The following is a 23,100-nucleotide window of genomic DNA, read 5'->3' on the forward strand; positions in this document are numbered from 1 at the left end:
GCCTTGCATAAGGCCTGCAGCCTGAGGGTTTACCAGGCTGGAGCTTCCCAGCTCTCTTGCCCTATTCCCCAGCACTGCTCCAGTTCAGGTACCTTTTTCTCCCAGACAGCCAGGTCCTTCTCTCTCCACACCTAGAGAGAGACTGACTCAGCCCCTGGCTCACAGCCCTTTTATAGGGCCAGCTGTGGCCTGATTGTGGCATGACCCCAGCTGTGGCTTCTTTCCCAGTCAGCCTAGCCTTTTCTCTCAGGAGCGGGGTAACTGCCCCGCTACAGGGGGTAAAAGCTGTAAATTGCAATCTGACTGAAGGCCCCCAAGAGGCTACTCCACCAGCCAGAAGGTGCAACAGGACTCTGACCACACCTGTGATATGCCCTCTATGCTGGGAGAAGGGAGATGTTTTCCTATGGCAGGAGGATGCTCAAATAGTTTGTGGCTCACAAACAGCCACAGGCAGGACCACCAGAATCTGGCCTACTTCCTAGTCAAGTTCCCAGGCTTATAACCAGGTCTTAAATTGATCTAAAATTTCTATACTCTGGCCAGAACCCATTAATCTCAATAAACAAATAACTAAAACGTGTCTATATTTGTCACCTTGCAAGTGCTTCAGTAACAGTATAAATCTTCTTGATTTATAAAAGAAACACTTTCTCCAGTGTTTTTCAGAACCAATAGTTTAAGTAATAAACTCGTCTAGCTGGAGACTCTTGAGTGTATTGTAATGTAGTGCTTAAAAAATCAGACTGAAGATTGTTTTAAAGGAATTAAAGATTTTTGTTTTTAAGATTTTTTTTTGGTTGTACTCCTGCATAGGAAAATCTTCCAGGACTAACCTTGCATTGCTTAAGCAAGTATACAGATTAAGTTCAGTGAAAGATACACAGTTTTCAAATGACTAGCTAACATTTGTGTCCTTTTTATAAAATAAAGGGGAGGAGGAGAAGGAAGGCGCAAACAAATCCATAGCTTTACTACTCTGTTGCCTTCTAGTAGTTGTCAAAAGTAGGAATAAAATACTATTAGGCATAAGTGTAACAATACCTGCTGGTATGGATTTCAAGGGGAAATGCTGGAAGCTTTGATATAATTTGAGGGAAGTTAATATTGAGTCACCAGGTAGGATTTCTTGAGGAATTCAAGTGTACTTCCAACAAGATTGTAAAAGTAGTAGTAGTAATCTCTCTTTTTCTTTCTCTCTCTCTCTCAGACACACATTCATATATACCACGGTATTAGTATTTAAATGAAGAGCAGACAAAAATAGTTTTTCAAAATGTTATTCCATTGTCCTAGTTCCTGCAGAGTACTATTGCTTTGCTGCTTCTGTCTGCTGTACAAAAATCATCTATGAAACAGGAGGTCCAGCTATTGCTACGGAAAGTAAGATTACTGATTAGAACAGAGAACGTAATCAGGTAGATTGAGACTGTGGAGGAAGGAACCATTGCTGTGAGAGGGGAGAGTTTGCAACACACACTGGATGTATATCCATGGAGAGTACCTCACTATTGTTTAGGACAGCAAAATTGAATGTAACACTCCTGTGGACTTCTAAAAAGATCGTGCTTCTTTTCTGTGCCTGTAAAGATGGACGTAGATTATGTGATTGCATGTCCTGCACTTGGCTAGGAGTCTCCCTCCAGGTTTTTTGCACTCAGTAGAATGTGTTAGAGAGAAGTACCAACTGGGAAATCAACAAAAAGCTTTCCTATGAAGGTAGCAAGACTCTGCAGTATTTGAAATGTCTGGTGACTCATCTGGTGAGTAAAAGCTATGGATAAATACCACAAATATTCAGAAGAATAAACATTAACAATATAATCCCTAAAGATAGCAGTTAGATCAGTTTGCTGTCTCTTGGGATATTTTTGAAATACTATATCACTTTGTCTACAGGCATAGCATTTTGTGGGACTTAGAATAAAGAGATTTCTAAGTTGAAGGCAGAACTGTGCTTCTGAAAGCTATCAGTCAATGCAGAACATTGAGAACTAACCTTTAAATGCAGCTTTTGTTTGATGGTTGTGTTTTGCATAACTTTTTTAGGTGCTTCAAAAATGTTGTTCAGATCGTATCAGCTATTTGCTAATACAGAGATTGAAAACTTGGAATAGTCACATTTGCACACACTATATGTGAGTCTTATTAGAATAAAGAATAAATAACTCACTAGGAAGTTGATAATGCAGATATGTACATAACAGTGATACCAAAGTTATTGCATAAGTATGGCTAACCGAGATTTTACTTTGTGCATGTAAATACATTTTGATCTTTCTTTTAAAGGTGAGGCCTTCATAAAAACAGAAAGATGCTAAAGTTCACTACAGACAAATTCGGACATGGTCAAATGAGCTACCCTACTTATTATACAGATTTAGCTCAAAAACTGGGCCACTGGGTCAAAACAACCTTGCATTCAGCCTAAGATAATCACTTAGATTTAGTCTGCAAAAGATTGATTGTGAAAGGTAACTATAGTAACTTCAAATCTTTCACTAAATAAATGAAAGCATATTTTAACATATGCGATATAATACAATATTTAACTTTTAAAATGCATACCTGCTTCTGTTTTTTGTATGCTTTCCATAGAATTAATCCTCCCATATGTCTCTTACTAAGAAGGGACGGAGATATAGTATAGTGTATTTCTGAAGCATAAAGCAATATTAAATTTCATGCACGCAGGAAACATATGAAAATCTTTATGGAAGTTATTTTGCAGTGCTTCAAACCTAAAACAAAGTTAGTAAGAGACTTTTCAAAGTGGATTTTGTTTTATCTTCCCAGTTTTCGTCTTATCAAATGTGGAGGTATAAAGTGAAAGTTGCTATAGCTTAAAGATCTATAATAATCCATTACTGCTTACTTTGTAAGCCTCATCCCTGGTGACTGACTAAATTCCATTTCTCATTATTAAAAGCCTTTTATTAATCTCTTTTAAAATACCTTTTTTAATTTCTATATTTGTGTTTTATTCATAAGACAGATTTCTCTGGAAACTACAGAGGCCAGTTAATGGTTTATGAGTTCAAGCTGAGCTGAATATAGCTAAGCTCTGTCTTGCTTGACATTTCATCAAAAGCTGTGTTGATTTGCAATGTTTACGGACCTATTTATTGAACCTTCACAGCTTGAACTATGCCACCGAACTTGTTGACACTGCTGAGTTTCTCTCTCAGTGCTTTTGCAATCTCAGAAGAAAAGTTTAGAGCAAATGTTATAACAAACTTAGCCACATTTGATAAAATATGTGATTATGACAATAAAGTTGATCTCATTGTCGTTTTCCACAGTAGACTAGAAAGAAATTTGGGTACTTTCATAATCTCTGATCTGAGCAGGTGAGAGCACATTCTTCCCTGACACATTAACTTCCATGTTTGAGTGTAGCACTTAATACGGTTAAATTAGCTGATTAAGAGAATAAATTTATTCAAGTTAGGAAACTAATTACTTATTTTTGTAAATATGTAGACTGATTATTTTACACTATGAAAACTCATGACTACCTGGCATCACCTATAGATCTTAGACTGTGAGGAAGTATAATGAGTAACCAAACCGTAACAAAGTGAATCAGGAAGTTTGTAAGTATCATAAAAAGTATCATAAAAGTATCCATTCAGGTTCACAATCAAACACAATATGAGCTCATCCATGCTCTGTGATGCTTCTGAACATCTTGTCAGCATGCCTCTTATTTTTAGCAGTTAAAAATAAGATGTATATTACTATATCATCTACTGCTGTTATGAGAGCAATTCAGCACATTACCATCATCCCAGACACTGCTCTTAATATAACCTGAACTGAAATAGATGGAGTTATTGTAGTTACCTAGTGTCACTATGAAAGCAAAAGAAAACACATAAGGCTGTTTACTTAAATGAATAAAATGTCCTGTGCAGTCCAAGACAATTAATTTCGCTTCAGTTCCTTTTTACCATCCTCCTTCTATTGTGAAGTAAAATGGCATAGTTTCTCATTCAACTTTTAGCACCACCTGGGGTACTTTACAGATGGTAATTTTTGAACCTCTACAAAATAATTTGAAAATGTCTTAGTTTGAAAGCTTTTCAATTGACTTGAATAGGCTTTGGATCAGGCCCTTGGCTCTTTCTTTTTTTTTCTTTTTTTTTTAATGCATTTGTTGCCTCTGCGATGAGAATTTTTAAATCTAAGGATTATTTAAAACACAGTTTTGCTTTACTATGTCCTACCTGTTGTTCTGTTGTAAAATCTTTTCCAGTATCAATTATTAGCTTCACTGTGTGTAAGTTTTGTTTCTATGGCACTAGCAGAAGTTTCTGGTTTATTTTTATTTAAATCTTGAAAATTTCACTAAGAACAAAGAGAGACATTGATCCTCGTTTTATTGCCAATGGGCACTGAGCATTAGCAACGTGCATGACTCAATTCAGTATAGCTAAGTATGTCTTAATTTAGCACACATTAGCCAGTAGGGCTATATTTTTTCATCTAACTTAATGCCACTTTCATCTGGTCTGCATAAAGTTTGCTTTTATTAGCTAAGCCGCATGAACATAATGAAAAGTCCTGAGATTAAGGATAGTATTGAGGTTCTGAGCAAATTATTTATAGATTTCAGCAAAAAAATATTTTTACATATATTTATTTGTCATTTTAAAGGACTTTATTATAATGAATTATAATCTTGTGACATAACTGAAGAGAATAATATGGTTGATCGTATTTGTTGCACTCCACATCATGCAGAACACTTTGGCACCATATCTTGTGGCTTGAGGTTACCATTTGTGCTTCTTTAAGAGGCTGGTAAGAAATACCATTCAGATTCATTATATTTTAGTATTGGTAACTAGAGGAATTGCCCTGTACTGAAACACATTAGAAAAGGAATTAACGTTAAACATTCTGTAATAGGTTCCCCATTGCAATCTTTCTTAAATTTAATGAAATAAGTTATTTTTACAAATAGCGTGTACTCCATCATCAATTACAGTGGGACATCCAAAGTGTCTATAACCCACACAAACACAATTTAAGATAAGGATTATATTTCTCTTTCTGCTCATTACAGCGCATCAGTCCCTATAGCCAAGTTGTAAGTATCTGGGTATACTGCTTAGATTATCCACAAATATAAAGTTAGTTTTTAAAAGTCATATGATACATAGAGTACATAATCAGCAATAACCCGAATTTAGGTGAATAGATTTAACAATACAGTTTAGATATTAGAATCCGAATACTCATGAAAAAGTTGTACAGAGATTTGGTTGTGGAAAGCAAAGTATAACAATGAGTGACATTGTCTCTCAGTAATTGAGAATTAGGTTGGTTGTCCATTTAGAAAATACAATCCATGAGGAAAGTATTTGTTACATTTCTGACTGAGCTTCTCATTGGCACCCCAGCTCATCCTTCCTGGTATTGCCGATGTCCAGTGATGTTCTATGTAGATGTCCCTCGACCACCTAATGGCGTTGAGTTGCCAAAACAGCTGAGTGTAGCATTGACCAATTCCGCATTCTCTAACCACTCGCTCATTACTGGGGACCCATGCACCCAAAGCTCCACGATCAGTGCACGTGTCTGAATCTGATAACCCTTAGCTCTCAAGGTTTCGGCCAGAGGGGCATATTTCTCTATCTTTCAAGCTCGGGCATTATGGAAGGCCAGTACATGAGTTGTCACCATTGAACCAGCTTCTGAGAGGGTTGTAACCAGAAGGTCACATCAGTAGACACCATATATCTATTATTTTATAATTAGACAAGTAATGGGGGAAATGGAGATCTTCTGTAGAATATTTTCTTTCAAAGGCAGATTCTTTCTGTCCACAAAACAAACACAAACAGCAGAATGTGCTCTTTCCAGGAAGAGGACTAGGTTGCGCTTCACTTTTATGACTTTCATGACAATGGGTCATTTTGAAGCCTTAGAGCCCTTATTGAGTCAGGAGAAAGAAATAAACTTTCTGAAGTAAAATTTGGTTTTCTTTGGATCAAATTTAATTACTCTGATAGGTTTCTTGGGAAACATGGAAGTCAGAACTAATTGTAAGGATTCTGGGAATAGTTTTCATTCTTCCTCCCCACCCTCCACACACACACATTATGGAGGGACAGGAAAGGAAAAGAAACTCATAAATCATAGCCACAATTTCAGTGACTTTCCTGGAAGAAATGATTACCTGTATAAGGTAACTTTCCAGGACACCAAACTTACAACCACCAAATCTACAGGCTGAAAGGAGGGGGATGGGATGGGAAGGGGGCATACATTCTATTTAACAAAATATTTAGAATATAAGCTCTTTTAGGCATGGGTCATTCTTTCTATGTGTGTGTACAGTGTCTAGAAAAGCAGATCTCTAATTCCTTTGGCTATTACTGCAAAACACATAAACAGAAGTGCAGATCCAAAACATTGACATTTACTAGTTTAATTCTAGACATTGCCCAAGTAAATGGGCATTATGCATAAAGGAAATGAGGCCATTGTCCAAATATATAACATGAATGTATAGATAGCAGAATGGTACCACATGGGGAAGATACCTATCAATCCCCCTAGAGATCAGATAGCTGAAACCCGGATATTTTTTACTTTTGTTGTGTTTTTTTGCTCAACTTCGTCTAAATCCTCCTGGATAAAGTTTGATATGACTGAAATAAAGGCATTTAGAGAAGAAAATTATCTAGTTGTACATAACCTCAAAAGAATATCCCTGTGGAATCCCTTCAGGATAGCAGGATGGCAGTATTAACTTTGTCTGAGGAGATCCTTTGTTTTCCGAGAGTAACCTCACATGGGCTAGGCTCTCAGCCTTAGAACTACCCCCCTCCCCAATAACTAAAGAACTCTTACTAATGTTCCCTAGAGGTATTCTCAATGAAGGAACTCCACTCTGGAATTTGGCTTTCCCATTGGTGCATTAGAAATTGTTGATTTTGAGAGCACACTATAAAGCTGATCTGCTTACTCAAGCTTCTGCACTGAGTGGATAATGTCTCTTGAGACACTCTGGTATAATTTAGAATGAAGCGAACTATTCCTGGTGGATCTTTTTCATTACTTAGAAAAAGGCACACCTCTCTTGGTGGAGGGGCTAAGAATTCATTCATTGTCATGACAAATTGTCAGAATCCTGGCAAAGGTAGGTAGGAATAGTGGCAGGAGCTAGGAACTGAAGCCAAGAGTCAAAGCCTGAGACACAGTCAGGAATTGGGCCAAGGGTAAATAGGAGGTGTCAGTCAATATTGGAGTTCTGGGGGTCAATCAGGAGTCAGAGTATAAGTCAGAGCTAAGGTCAATACTAGGAATTCAGAAGCAGAGAAGTAGGCTAGTCATGGCAACTAGCTAGAGATCTGCATTGTTACCTGGGCATTTCCTGATATGCTCCATAGGCTTATATAGATCAAGGATACAATCAGGGATTACTAAAACGGGACTCCTCTTGGTGTGCAATGTCAGCAGCTTGTGAGTCACAGAGAGTGGCAGGTTACAGCTGCAGCCAGATGGCAGTGTGGGGCTGTTGATTAGCTAATAGTCTTGCAGGCCTGGGTTCAAGTCCCATCTGTCCTTATATCATCTCTCCCCTAGGGGCGCTGCCTGGCTGGCTGGATTTGTCTGAATGGCGTGCATGAAAGGCTTCCACAAGGTTGGGTGCACGGACCTGGGATGTCAGCTCCCAGGATCACTCCTTGAGGTTATAGCTTTTCATATCAATGAAATATCCAAGGGAGCAATGTTTCATTTTAGAGGCCAGCATATTGTAGACTGCGTATTTGTCATGAAACTGATCTTGCACTGCAGGGAGGCAATTGTGTTCAGTGTATACAGGGGCTGTTTATATGTGGCTTCAGTAGAGATGCATGAAACACTGGGTGGACCCTTCTAGAATCTGCTTAGTCAGAGCAAAATGGGGACCCGGTTTGTGACAGGACTGGTCCATGTGAGGTGTTGTGCTGAAAGACACACCTTCTTTCCCACACAGATGCAAGGCTTTCCCAATGCTGAAGGTCAGCATGTCACTTGTAGTCCTTCTTTACATTCTCAAGATGTGTTTTAAGCTCCTACTGGACCTCATGGATCTGCCAGACCCAGCTGGTAGCTGCAGGGTATATAGAGGTGAAGTTTATATAGAAAGGACTCTGCCTAGGGAAGAATAATGTGAGCATTGTTGGCAAACTTTGCTTGGAGCAAGAGGGCTGACCAGTCATTTTGATGATAATTCGTAAAGCATAACAGGAATTGCTCCGAAATCTGATTTACTCTAACTGGTCATCAGCATGTGGATGGTGAGTGGAGGACTTTGATTTGATTTGAGGACTTCAATAACTCAGCAAGAAGTTAGGGGTCTCTTACAGAAGTGGGTGGGTGAGGTTCTATGGCCTGCAATGTGCAGAAGGTCAGACTAGATGATCATGATGGTCCTTTCTGACCTTAAAGACTATATATGAGACTTATGAGCATGGACCAGAAGCAACCATAGAGTTTTCTGCCAAAACTGTGACACAAATTCTGGTTCTCAGTCAGACAATCCATTTGGGGGAGTCCATAGAGATCGCTGACATGTTCCACCAGGAGCTGAGCCATTTCCTCTGTAGAGGGCAGATGCACGGCAGGGAGGAAGTGGCCATTTTATTTAGTTAGTCTACCACCATGAGGATGACTGCCTGTCAGACACAGGAAAATCGACTGTAAAATCGAGGATAATAGCCACACAGTATTCAGACGGGGTTTAGGCATTAGGGTGCAAGCAGTAGTTTTTCTGTGCGAGAGCAAGAGTGTGTCCAGATTCTCCACAGTAGAAACACAAGCTATGGTGTAGTGGCACTTCCTCTCTTTGGGAGTCAGGAGATGACAGGCTGTGTTGATTTGCATGTGTTCTGGGACTGGGCTAGAAATGGGTGCTGGGGGATATTGGCTAGATGGCAGCACAGCCCTCTTCCTTTCTTTTCTTCACTCATGCAGCCTATTGTCAATAGCGGTGGTGAGGTTGACGAAGACATGTAGGTTGATCAGGGTTTCTATGCGAGCTAGCTCATCTTTGATCTCTTCACATAATCCTCACCAGAAATGGTAGAGCCAGGCTGCTTCATTCCACTGTGTATTAGAGCTGAGTTGCCTAAAGTGGGTGGCGTAGGAGGTGGCTGATCCCTGCTTTTGCCATAGTTCTTGCAGGGCTGTTTTGACCAAGCTAGCGCAGTGAGCATTCTCAAAAATAAAGAAAAAGACCTGGAGGAACTGTCCCAGTTTGATAGTATCAGGCTCTGTCATTCGAATAGGGGCAAAGCCCAATCCAGCACCTCTCCCTTCAGGAGTTTAATTATGAATCCTGCTTTGGCCGGGTCAGTGGGGTAGAACTGGAAGTGGAACAGGAACAGCAGGTAATGTTGGCTGATGATAGCCCTAAATTTTTGGCTGTCTCAGTTGAAACACTTTGGGAGGTGAAGTGTTGGACTGGGGTCCAGGTGTGCATGTTTGGACAGTGTTCTCAACGTGCAACTGGAAAGCCTGCTTTCACAGTATCTGTTTCTCAGTAGCATACTGTGCCATTTGGGCCCATAGTGTGGCGTTTTCATTGTTTAGTCAGGTGGCCTGCACCCACGGGGACTGCTTGTCAGATGAGAGCTGCATCACCTAAGTTCGCATGCCTCCATGTCCTCACACCGGCCATCTTCTCCACAGATTAGGGGGTCCAGGCAAACTGTTAGGATCCTGTACAAAGATAGACAGGAGACTGAGAGCCAAGAACCAAATTCAGAACTGGAATTGGAGTCAAGAGGCAAGACAAGGTTCAAAATTAGAGTCAGGAGTCAAGCCAAGAGTCAGACACAGTCATGAAGCAGGCTGAGGGTCAATACTAGGTATCAGGGTCTGTTTTGGGCTTCTGGCACTTGACTGTGAATCAGAATCCAAATCAGAGCTGAGGTCAGTACTTGGAGTTCAGAAGCAGTGTGGTTGTGGCAGCTAGCTAGGGTTCAGCATTGTTGCCTGGGCACTTCCTGGTACACCCCATAGGCATATATAGGATCTAGGAGCCAGTCAGGGATCTCCAAGTCAACTGTCAGTTGGATCACTAGAGGTGGGACTTTCCATGGTGTGCAAACTGCACAAACCAGATTATGGGTCAGAGGGGATGGGCACATTAGAGCTCCTGCTATGTGCCAATATGGGGATGCTTGGTGTCTGGTAGCCCTACAGGCCAGGGTTCAAGTCCCACTGATCCTAACACTAATATATTTATGTCAACAGTAGAAAGGAAAACCTTGGTAACTGTGACTTGATCAAAAGCTTCAACACTGGTCTCTCATGACCAGGAAAAGATCTGTGGTTTGAGTGTCTGTTCTCCTAAATGAACATATCTACATTGACTCAAGCAATCTGTTCTGATGACTAGATTTCCTGCTAGGTGAATCACATTTGATTTACTGTTGTGTTTTTTTCTGTATTCAGAATTCTCTGTTTTTGAGGACCATTATATTCAAAATTCACTCCTGTTTGTTAAAATATGTTATTACTTCAGTATCATTGATGCAGATAAAAACTCTGACTGTGATATCATGAGAGGATTTTTTCAGGCCTAACTGGAAGTTGAAGACCATACAGAAATTTCAGAAGATTAGCTTTCGTTTCTCCTACCAGGATCATGTCTCCTGTACTGATTTAGCTGGAAGATGAGTCTGTTTAGTTTAACAGAGTAATCTTTTGTTATCCAGGCATGATCTTGTAATTGGATTCCTCTTGATAAAGTGTCCACCTCATCAGAGAGGTCTTTACTCATCATTGCATTACTGACCCTTTAATTGAAAACTCTGTTTCCACTTAGCTTCCAAACATGTCATTAGAGGACTGGGATGAAAGGAAGCCTAAGGAACAATATTTTAGCAAGATATCATACTATTGGTAATGGATATATTTGTAATAGTGATATTCTTTGAAACTGTAAATTTCTTTTAATGGCTGAATTCTTTCTGAAGTGCCTATGACTAGACTTGCACCATTTGGTCCAGATTTCGATCTTAATTACATCAGTGTAAATCAGGAGGAGTAACTCCAGTTGAAAGCAACCTCCTCCTGCCATCAGCATTAGAAATTTTGAAAATGTTGAAGGAACACCAGTTGCAGGGAACAGTGAACATGATTTGTGCTGGCTGATGCCCTGGATGGGGCAATTAGAGCCAAAGCTCTGCCTATACTCAGCCCCTCTTTTCCCACTTGCAGGAGAGTAGAAGTATCAGGCCCATTTTCATTTGCTTGCATGGCACGCATGAGTTATTAAACATTTCTGAAACATTTTTATAGATTAAAATTATGATTTTCTGAAGACATACCATACACAGACCCTTAAGGCAAGCATGTTAGTATACAACAAACCCATTGTGGGATTGCATAAACAAGTCTGTATAAAGTAAAAATCACCCTGAATCATCTCCAATAACCGTATGCAAACTTTTTATGTTAGAACATGTTTTATTAATTCTTCTTCTTTTCATTTATCATTGATTTTGAGTGCCTTTGAAATTATGAGTTCCAGACAAATTTTGAAGCAGAGGTGCTCAGATATTAGAAGATAGGATAAAAAGCTGAAATAGTCTATTCCAGTTCTGTGGTTGTCCATTGCTGCTAATTTGCTCAATTAGTAAAATATGGTTAAAATGCACATTATTTTATTTTTTTTCTAGCGGACATCATATAAATCAGTATTATAGAACTGATCAATATTTTCTATTTTTTTCCATTTTGTATTTAAATATTGTCTCCAAGCACAGGTTTTATTCCAAGTTGCAGTTACAGCCTCACTTAAGTTCCAATAATAAATGCATCAGTATTTCCAGTAATAAATATTTTAAAACTGTTTTATACTAATAAAAATTAAACTGATCGTCCCCCCCCAAAAGGAATGGACAGAACAAATAATCTCTTAAATACACTCCTTTAAAACAGTTTTAAAACATTTTAAGCTGTTTCAAAAAATGTCAAACCTATTTTACCTTGTTTTATACAACTTGTCTAAAAATTCGCTTTCAGCTTCTTTCAAGTATTTTAGTGTTAGGATACTTTTCCAGCCCCAATTTCCAAATAATATATTAAATAATATATTACTTTGGAAGTTGAGAAATTTACTACTTTGGCTTAGTATATAGTGTGCAGGTACTGATGAAAAGAGCCGTTCTCCTTTAATAGGATCATGTTAATGGCTTAGTTCTCATCGAAACCTGCAGTGGATAGGAAACATTGTTTAAAATAAAATAACTTAATCTTTTGTATGGGTTAGTAGTATTATTTACTTGGGTTATGGCAGCACCTATGAGCCCCAATGGAGATTGGAATCCCACTGTGCTTAATCCTGTACAAACATTTTTATATTTGAAAGGACGTTGCATGGTTTAGCACAGCAGCACATGGAACCAAATCTGTTACTGAGTGCTGTCTGGGCATCATCTTTTAATTTTTGTTTCTAGCAGCTTGTCCTTTGTCTGCCTAATTGCATTATAATGGTTTTATGTAGTACCAGATGCTAAAGGATAACATTTTCTTTCCTGGACAGAAATTCATTTTGTATTAGGCATGGAATACCTGTTTTGTAACTCTTCTTGTGTTAACCAATGCCACAGACAAAACAACAGGTACTAAAACTTGGAGAATTTAAAAAAAAAATAGAAAGGAAGCTTCTGTTTCGTCTTTAAATTCTTGAGAATTAGAAATACACAAAGTACATTATATGTTTAAATATTGGAATTTAATTAGCACCTTCATTCAGAAATAGAGTTTAGCTTCAACAGCTAAAATAATGGTTACATGTTTTTTCATATTATTGGTTGCTATAGCACTCTAGTTTATTTCTTTTCTATTCAATTTTCTTGCGTTAGTAAGTTGCATTTGATAAATGAGTATCATGCATAACTGAAGCTATGTAACAGACTAATTTGTTATGTTGCATGGAATAAAGTTTTATGAGAAGGAAACAGTCTGTCTTTATGGCTAATTGTAGGGACAAACATATCTCATGAAGACTGTGATAAGATTATAATGTGAGCATCCTCAGCCATCCTTGCCAGAATTGTATTTTTTTAAAAAAACCCTCAAAGGCGGGAGTGCTGCTGCACTTCCAGTTACAATGCAGATTTATTATTATTGAATAAGATTACTTCCTTGCACATGTGGTTTTCTTGTAAATGCCTTTTTTGGGAACAGAGCAACATAATAACTATTTACTAAATAGCTTAATAGAATTTCTGAATTTGAAGATGAAAAATAGATTTCTAGTTTAATGGGAAAGAAGACTTGCAGTTATAGCTACATTATTTAAGTAGGTAGGAGAAATTTCTTCTTAATTACTTTAAAACTCATTATATATATTAGGCAAAGTATAATTTATTGGAGTTTATTTTGCTGTCTTTTTGCTTAAATAATGCACTGAAATAATTCAGAATTCAGAACTTGACAGGTATCAGAATGACTTCTTGCTCTGCATCTGGGGACAGCTGTCCACTGTGGGATCAGCAACATCACTCTGATCAGAGTGAGTGCTGGAAGGAAGGCTAATCCAAGAAAAAAAAATAACGAGGGAGTGAGACACAGAGGTCAGTGAGGGAGTTGGGAAAATGACTCGGCCTTTGTGCATGACAGAAGGATGAGTTATCCTATTTAGAAAACTAGTTGGATAGTCAGAGAAGCCCAATCCCACAGGCAGTACAGTTCAAATGAAAGCTTTGAAGAGCTCTGCATCAAAAAAAAAGCTTTGCCCAGGGAAGTAAAGGATGCACCAGAACAAGTCACTGCCAGTGACTGTATCAGTCTTCTTGCAATCAAGTCCTGCTCAGCTGTAAGTGAGTGTTCTTGTGTCTGTATGATTCCCAGATGCTGCTTTCTGTTCAGAGAGAAACACAGACAGGATCTCTATCAATTCCTCTGGGAAACCTTTGTTGCCTGGAGGTTATTAGATTAGCAGGATGTTCAGGCTAGTCTTGTCTTGGGATTCACAAAGTTAAGTTTCAATCGAGCTTTTCCTGCATTTGAGTTTGGTAGGGAACAGAATAGGCATTCTGACTCCTGAGTTGTCATCCCTTGGACTCGATCTGTGGTGAACAGACCATTCTGGAAGGCAAGGTAAGCTAGTGCTAGGCCTTTGGTGACCATCATACCAGGTTCTATGAGGCTGACCAAGTGAGATGAGTCGGCAAAAAACGGAATGGTAAAATACTTATTGACTCTGCATTGATCAGCATGTCGGCTTTTGTGTCCTTGTGAGGTAGCTGCTTGCAGCATGTTGGATGCAGCTGTCTGGTGATCTTTACAGGCAATGGCTGGTGTTTCCTCTGTTCATGTAATCCTGTTAATGACTTGTGTGGAGTAGAGATTTGGATGGGTATTTGTCCTTTTTGACCATAGTGATGCATCAAATGCCAAGAGCGCAAAAAGGCTGCTCAAATCCAAAAGGTGCTGAATAAAATGATCTGTTGGTGAGGATCTTGACCATGCACTTAGCATTCCTAGAGGATGCTGAGTGCATCCTTGACATGCTAAGAGACTATTCTCTGAGGAGGGGCAACACTTCTCTTCAGAGTAGTGCAAAATGAGTTTTCAAATGGGCATTGTTTTAAAAAAAATTGTTAAGTCAAGAGGGTAGTGAGAGACGTAGCCTGGGGTGATGGTGGTACATTGCAGTGAAAGAGAGGCCCCTCTCTTTCTCATGGAGCAAGGAGTGAGAGTAAGGAGTACTTTGAATGTCAGGGTATCACGGTTAAGCCCACAATATCACCTCCTTTCATTTGAGCTCTGGGAGCTACGGGAAAAAGGCATTTGTAGGCTATGACAAATTATCTTCTTAGAGAGGCTGATAAACACAGAATCCCAGGTTTGGAGAGGTTATGATGAAAACTGCTAGGTATAGTTTCCAAAATGAAGCACTCTACATATTCTCCTCTCAGATGATGAAAGCATCATAGATACTTAGTATTTCAATCCTTATGTAGTCCAGAGACCTGCATATATCCTGTGCCTTGATCTCTGCAGAGTAGGATTTCTAAATTTCTATAATTGACTGTTTCATAACACTGATATCTTGAGTTACATTTAGTTTTAAAAGGGAAAAATACCCTGCATAGAATATTTCTGTTAACGTTTTCATAGTATTTTCTGTAAATACCTCTTTTAAGCTACTTTTCTGATGAGATTGCCTAAACATCAATGGCAGGAATTGGTCCTAAATAAAGGTTTCTACAGACCTATGTAAAAGAGTGTATGCATTTCTCCTCAGAAGTACTGTACCTAGAGGTGACCCTACATGCGCTAAGAGGATGATGCAAAAGCCCATTGATGTGAAGAGAAAGACTGCTGTTGACTTCGGTGGGCATTGGATCAGGACCTACAGGCTCTTTCTATATCCATTTCACACCAATAAGGAGAGAGAACGTACATCATATACATTCATAACTCAGCCCTGTCTTACTATCTCCTCTCTTTCTTATCTCTACACTACAGGAGAACATTAAAAAGGGTTATGCTCCTTTGCTGGGCTATTTATTCTACTGAAGGTCTTATTGATAAGTATTTAAATACATATAATCCCATTAATAACATACCATTTGACTTTTATATGTCATAAAATGGTAGTGACTTACCTCTCGGATGTGATACATTTGTGTACAGAGAGAAACATTTTCATACTGGAGCTGTATCTATCTGCATTATTAATATTAGAAGAACTCCCATTACAAGTGACAATTTTAGTGTTTGAGAAAATCAGTATTAATTTTCACATGTTCTTGACATCTTGTTGCATTTTATGTGTTCTCTGTCTGCTGCAGTTTATTTCCTTACATCATCAAGATTAGTGAATTATTTTTCTGTCATGTACTTTCCTTTGTTGAGCCTTCCCATGGTTTGATGAGATGCTCCTGTGCCATTATAATTAGCATGTGATAGCTATAAATTGTGTGATTTTTGAAAACATGACTTTTTAAAATTTTATAGGTAGTCCATTCGGATATATTGCATGTAACAATGTGCAGGGACTTTTATTATACTATTATTCTTACTCCTTGTCTACTGGAGTGCTACAAAATTAGTGCCTGAACATTGCTAAAGTTGACTATAGTCTTACTCCAAAGCATTCCCTCTCTACATAGGACAAGAGATTAATGCAATTAAATACTTCAATGCAGATTCTAAATGGGCCATCTGTCTTTACCATTTGTCAGTATAATTTTAATGCATACTTTAATATTCACAACTTTTAATTGCCTTTGTTAATTCAGAAGAAAAACTATGATATGGCCTGGTTGGCAGGTAAGAATCATTATGTGCTGTGAGAATTGGTAGCTGTCCAGAGAGAAGTAGCTTAGTGATGTACATATACATACAAAGATCTTACCCACAAAGCTTACCTTACTCATTGCAGCGTTTCCCTATCCTTCTCCCTTGATATAACATTTGAAGGTTGATTTACACCAAAGACCAGGTATGTTACAGAGTTACATAGAGAACTTGTACACATTCAATTTCTTTTAAACTGTTGAAGGTGTTGAAGAGATGATCAAGAATAAACACACACACACACACTCACACACACTTCACAGTGGAACTTATAGTCATTTGGTTATTTTTTTCTAGATGTGTATCCTTTTTTTATTGCTTGATTGTAGGTTGCAGGTTTATTAAGTGCCTTTATTCTTTTATCTGGGGGAGGTGGTGTGGTTGTTTTTTCCCATGCATTACACACAACGTAGACTATATAATAATATATGTTCATTATATCATTACTACTAGAGCTGGTCATATTTTTTGAATTTGAAACCTTGAAAGAAAAAAAAAGAGAAAATGAGCATTTTTTCAACCAGCTCTAATTACTGCTTTCCTGTAGCTTAAAATAACTAAATTTAGATAAATATAAAGTAAAAGTCAAGAAAAAGGGAATCCAATAGGAAATTCTTTTTCAATAGCACCTGAGTTAGGAGCCCAAGTCCCATTTGCAAAAGGAACTTAGGAGACTGAGGGATTGTCTGTGCAGGGCAGCAGCAGGGTCTACATGGGCCAGTTGGTGCACAACACATTGGTGCACATTAGTGCCCTCTAGTGTGCAATGCTGTACTGTGTAGAAAAGACAACAGGACTTAGGCTACTATGTGTGTAAGTCCTTTTTGAAAACAGAAGTTTTGAAACATTTATTCCAGACCAGTAGTTGAAAGGAAGAAAAAATATTATGCAGATGTGACTATATTCTGACTTCTCAGGAACTGTATTTGTATATTAGCATAGCCACTTTGAGTTGCTGGGGGATATTATAGTTGGGGGTCATGTCTGAAAGGACATGGAATTTCAGTGGTGTTTTAGAGACTGTCCACTACATCAGTGTGGACAGACACAAACCATTACACCCATTGTTGAGGACTTGTCACAAATTGAAGTGTCACTAGAGGAGATTTTGGAATTAATTGATAAACTTAACAGTAACAAGTCACTGGGACCAGATGGCATTCACCCATGAGTTCTGAAAGAACTCAAATGTGAAGTTGTGGAACTATTAACTGTGGTTTGTAACCTGTCCTTTAAATCAGCTTCTGTACCCAATAACTGGAAGATAGCTAATGTAACACCAATATTTAAAAAGAGCTCTAGAGGTGACCCCGGCACTTACAGACCAGTAAGTCTAACCTCAGTACTTGGCAAATTAGTTGAAACCATAATAAAAAATAAAATTGTCAGACACATAGAAGAACATAAATTGTTGGGCAAAAGTCAACATGGTTTCTGTAAAGGGAAATCGTGTCTTACTAATCTATTAGAGTTCTTTGAAGGGGTCAACAAACATGTGGACAAGGGGGATCCAGTGGACATAGTGTACTTATATTTCCAGAAAGCCTTTGACAAGGTCCCTCACCAAAGGCTCTTTCGTAAATTAAGTTGTCATGGGTTCTCCAAGGGTCAGTCCTAGGACCAATCCTATTCAACTTATTCATAAATGATCTGGAGAAAGGAGTAGACAGTGAGGTGGCAAAGTTTGCAGACGATACTAAACTGCTCAAGATAGTTAAGACCACAGCAGACTGTGAAGAACTTCAAAAAGATCTCACAAAACTTAGTGATTGGGCAACAAAATGGCAAATGAAATTTAATGTGGATACATGTAAAGTAATGCACATTGGAAAAAAAATAACCCCAACTATACATACAATATGATGGGGGCTAATTTAGCTATAATGAGTCAGGAAAAAGATCTTGGAGTCATCGTGGATAGTTCTCTGAAGATGTCCATGCGGTGTGCAGCAGCAGTCAAAAAAGCAAACAGGATGTTAGGAATCATTAAAAAGGGGATAGAGAATAAGACCGAGAGTATCTTATTACCCTTATATAAATCGATGGTACGCCCACATCTTGAATACTGTGTTCAGATGTGGTCTTCTTATCTTAAAAAAGATATACTGTCATTAGAAAAGGTTCAGAGAAGGGCAACTAAAATGATTAGGGGTTTGGAATGGGTCCCATATGAGGAGAGATTAAAGAGGCTAGGACTTTTCAGCTTGAAAAAGAGGAGACTAAGGGGGGATATGATAGAGGTATATAAAATCATGAGTGATGTGGAGAAAGTAAATAATGAAAAGTTATTTACTTGTTCCCATAATACAAGAACTAAGGGCCACCAAATGAAATTAATGGGCAACAGGTTTAAAACAAATAAAAGGAAGTTCTTCTTCACACAGCGCACAGTCAACTTGTGGAACTCCTTGCCTGATGAGGTTGTGAAGGCTAGGACTATAACAACATTTAAAAGAGAACTGGATACATTCATGGAGGTTAAGTCCATTAATGGCTATTAGCCAGGATGGATAAGGAATGGTGTCCCTACCGTCTGTTTGTCAGAGGATGGAGATGGATGGCAGGAGAGAGATCACTTGATCATTACCTCTTAGGTTCACTCCCTCTGGGGCACCTGGCATTGGCCACTGTTGGTGGACCTTTGTTCTGACCCAGTACAGCCGTTCTTATGTTCTTATGATTGCAACTTCCTGGAGGTCTTTGTGTCTTGAACATTTTGATAAGAGTGCTGTGGCTTGGCTTGACCAGAATACATACACTAAATAAATGTCTGAAAGCACATTTTTTAGGTATAGTATAATGCTTCTCTGAGTGATAAAATACAATATGGATATTATTTTCAAGTAGGAAAGCAGAACAACTATGTACAATTATGATGCTATATATTAAGGGAAACAATTTTTATTTACGGGGACAATGTTTCGATTTGCTCTAAATCAGGCTGTTGGTTTGATGCATTGCTAAACACTTACTCCGTGCCTAACAGCACCTGCTGTGTTATTTATCATCTAGGGTGTAATGACACTTGTGCCTTGGGGGATGACGAGTTTACTAGCAGCTGAATCGCTGTGATACCGCATGGGTGTAATTCATAAAATTTCATGTGAAAAAGCCAAAAATATCGAACCTGGTGATATTTAGGGTTGCCAACCCTCCAGGATTGGCCTGGAGTCTACAGGAATTAAAGATTAATCTTTAACTAAAGATTATGTCATGTGTTGAAATCTCTAGGAATACATCCAACCTAAACTGGCAACTCTAGTGATATTGTAAACAAAAATAGCTCTCAGCCATACTTGTAGTCTTTTCTATCACTGAGTCAACAGACATTCTAGGCTTCAGAGTGATGTTTGGAGTTATTGTGAGTGCTGGTTGTGTTGTTGTGTGGGTGTTTTTTTTTGTTGTGCTGGTAGATTTGTGTTGATTTGTGTCCATGGCAAATGAGGGGTGTTTGTATTTGGGGTTCTTGTGTGTGCAGGTCGTGTTGTTGCGTGGGTAGTTTTTGTTGTGCTAGGAGATTTGTGATGATTTGTGCAAGCGGCAGTTGGATGCATGGATATGGCAGTTGGGCCAAGTAATCCACCAGTCTCCCTTATACAACCAATGATACTCCTGCACAAATTAGCTATATAGTCAGGGTGGTGATTGGCTGAGTTACTTCTGATATCACAGTGGTCTAGGACTCTTGACAATTGCAGATACATGCCTTACAGTAGCTGAGCACCACTCAGGTGTAATTCATAAAGTCAAAAGAGTTGAGAACTTTGGATGGTAACAGACAACAAATCTCAGTGATGGTTCATCTTGGTGATATTCTGAACAACAAAAAGCTCTCAGTCATGCTTGTGGCTGTTTCCATTGCCCTGCTCTGACTCTACAGACTTAATAGCCTTCAGAGTGACAGGGTGACATGCCTGGAATCTTATTATATAAACCACCAGTGAAAGATTGATCCATATATGTGCAAATATCAGATGCTAGCTTGATATCCCATTGAATCCCACAGATGGGTACATTGATTTAGATCTGTAACTGGAAATATGTGACTGTTCTATAAATCTGACACAAAGGGCATCACAGTACCAGAGTATCTAAGCCCTAGAAAATGTGTGAATGCTCCATCCTTCCTGAGATTTTCCATACCTGTCAGGTTCTCCCAAAATCAGTGTTACTCTGCCCGTTTCCTTCTGAAATGCAATGAACCACTAAAAAACCATGCACACACAAAAAGCACACACATTAGACAACCTAAGAATTATCTAAAATTACAAGTGATGATTTATTGAACTTATTTATACATAGGGAGCTGAGACATAAATGTCAAAAACTGGTAAATGTTGCATTTGAGGACTCTTAAGGTACGTTTACATTGGAGTTGAGAGGTATGATTCCCAGTGCAGATATACTCAGTAGCTCAGCTCAAGCTAACATGCTAAAAAAATAGTAGTGTGGGTGTTGCAGCATGTGTAGCAGCATGAGCTAACCACCCAAGTCTAAGACCACTTGACCTCTTGGGTCCATACTCTGATGGCTAGCCTGTGCTGCTGACTGTGCTGAAGTGTCCACCCTGATCATTTTTGTGCGGTAGCTTGAGCTGAGCTAGCATGAGTCTATCTATCTGCACTGGGAATCGAACCTTCCAGCTTCAGTGTAGACACACTCTTAGCAGATTAGGGCAATTTGTGTAGCATCTACAGATTAGAAGCAATTTTATATTTCTTGTAGTGGGAGATGCCCTTTCTTTAGCTCATCTCAATTGATTAGACTCTGCCTGTTGGTATGCATACTTCCACCTTTTCATGTTCTCTGTATGTATAAATATCTCCTGTCTGTGTGTTCCATTCTATGCATCCGAAGAAGTGAGCTGTAGCTCATGAAAGCTCATGCTAAAATAAATTTGTTAGTCTTTAAGGTGCCACAAGTACTCCTGTTCTTTTTGCGGATACAGACTAACACGGCTGCTACTCTGAAACCTATGGAAAAATGGTTATCCTGAATATCCATGGTTTCAGGATTTCCACCCATTGAGTCTAGACATTTATCAGTTTATCTAAATGAGGGTTTAAGGCCAGAGTTTTTAAAGGTATTTAGGTGTTGCTCTGTTCAGCACAGAAATGCCTAAGGGCACAAACAGATTTAGGTGCCAGAGTCCAATGTCTGGGTGCCACGGACATTCACAGAACCATCGCTCTGCTGTCACCTATCCCTATAGGCATCTAAGTTTCCACGAATGGACATGCACAATGCTGCCTAAATCCTGATGCTGCCCCATAGGTAATGAGTGACTTGAAGCCCTCACTCATGACTACAGGCTGGCTATGTCCTCAAACTAGGCCTTTTCCTATCTATCATGCCGGTGTAGCCTAATCCCATAGGCATGCTCAGAACGTGCCTACACTACACATAAGACAGCCAAGGGCATGCAGGTTGGTAACTTGTGGGGCAGGAGAGCTAGCATGTGTCTGCCCCCGAATATCCAATAGCCCAGTGGTTAGGGCACTTACCTGGGATAGGGGAGTCCCAGGTTCCCCACTCTGCCTGATTTGGAGCACCCACTTCAACCCAGATCTTGCACAGGTCTGGGGGTTTCCTCTCCACCAGGCTATTGGATATTCTGGAGTGGATCCCACAAGTGGGAAGGGTCCCAGAGCTTGGGCTCCTGCCTGAGCCCAAATGTCTATGCTGCAATAGAACAGCCCCTTAGTCCAAGCCCTGTGAGCCTGAGTCAGCTGACAATGGGACGGCCCCAGGAGTTCAATTGCATTGTAAACATACCCTAGAAGTCTCATTGAAAGTTAATGGTGCTTTACACTCCTAAATGCCTAAATCACCTTTGAAAATAAGATTTAGACTCCTAAGTCCATTAGGTATTGCAATGCTGAGTGGAACAAAGCCTAAACACTTTACAAAATCTAGACATATATATATAATTCTGCATGGATATCTCCAAATAATTTACAATTTTAAAAGTTATATGTTTTCTTTGAGTGAAGGTCTCTTGTGGAGACTTTTTTTTTAATGTAATCAGAGTACATCAGTGATCTCAATGTATACATTCGGCAAAAAAAAAACAACAAACCAAACAAAAAACACCCCACCACAAATACATATATAAGTATAGAACAGAAAGAAAAAGCTAGTCAATGGTTCATTCCACAGGTTTATTTGAGACTGCAATGGAAATAAACCACGGACTATGCATAAAATATTATGTTTGGAAGTGATAGTATTCATTAAATCATTTGGAATGAGGAAGGGTCTGTTTGTACATTGACTGTGAATTCAAAGATAGTCATGAATGCAGAGCCTTTAATCTTGGCAGAGTTAAGTACTAAGATGTCCTAGAAATTGATTAGATTTAGAGGTAATGAACTTAAATGTGAAGGTCAATTAGTGTAGGTAGATTGTTTTTAAGTTATTTAGACAAGAGTTAGGTCTTGCATATTTTATTCTATTCACTCAGCAATTAATATGCAGACAGAAGGAACCTCAAAAAGAATTTAAATAATGCTTAGCACTCTTATGAAATACTGTAGGCTTATTAGGCTTAATTTTATGTCACGAATAGAAATGTTGTGACACGGGTTTTACCACAGCTGATTAATAGTTCCTAACACTTTTCTAGACAATGCAATTGGAACAATGAAATTCTTTGGTGGTATCTTAAAACAGAAATATTTAATATAATATGTATCATAACAGAGTCTACTATGGCAGCAAATATCAAAAAGTGGCACACTGGTCTATTTCACATTTAGATGGAAGTGTTTCTAAAAT

At 38.8% G+C, this 23,100-nt stretch overlaps 1 protein-coding gene across 11 annotated transcripts in view; it reads left to right on the forward strand.

Moving 5' to 3' along the window:
* The window catches only part of DMD (dystrophin), a 2,044,659-nt gene that overhangs the window by 326,392 nt on the left and 1,695,167 nt on the right, over positions 1 to 23,100 (forward strand). The window contains exon 1 of one of the 11 annotated variants that reach the window (XM_045000964.1): positions 1,728 to 1,763. The exons of the other annotated variants lie outside the window; for them this stretch is intronic. Coding sequence (XP_044856899.1) covers positions 1,745 to 1,763 — 19 coding nt within the window. The 5' untranslated portion in view covers positions 1,728 to 1,744. Of the gene's footprint in view, positions 1 to 1,727; positions 1,764 to 23,100 lie in introns of those variants that run through there. 11 annotated transcript variants of the gene reach the window in all.

Source organism: Mauremys mutica, chromosome 1, assembly GCF_020497125.1.
Source record: "Mauremys mutica isolate MM-2020 ecotype Southern chromosome 1, ASM2049712v1, whole genome shotgun sequence".
Lineage (NCBI taxonomy): Eukaryota > Metazoa > Chordata > Testudines > Geoemydidae > Mauremys > Mauremys mutica.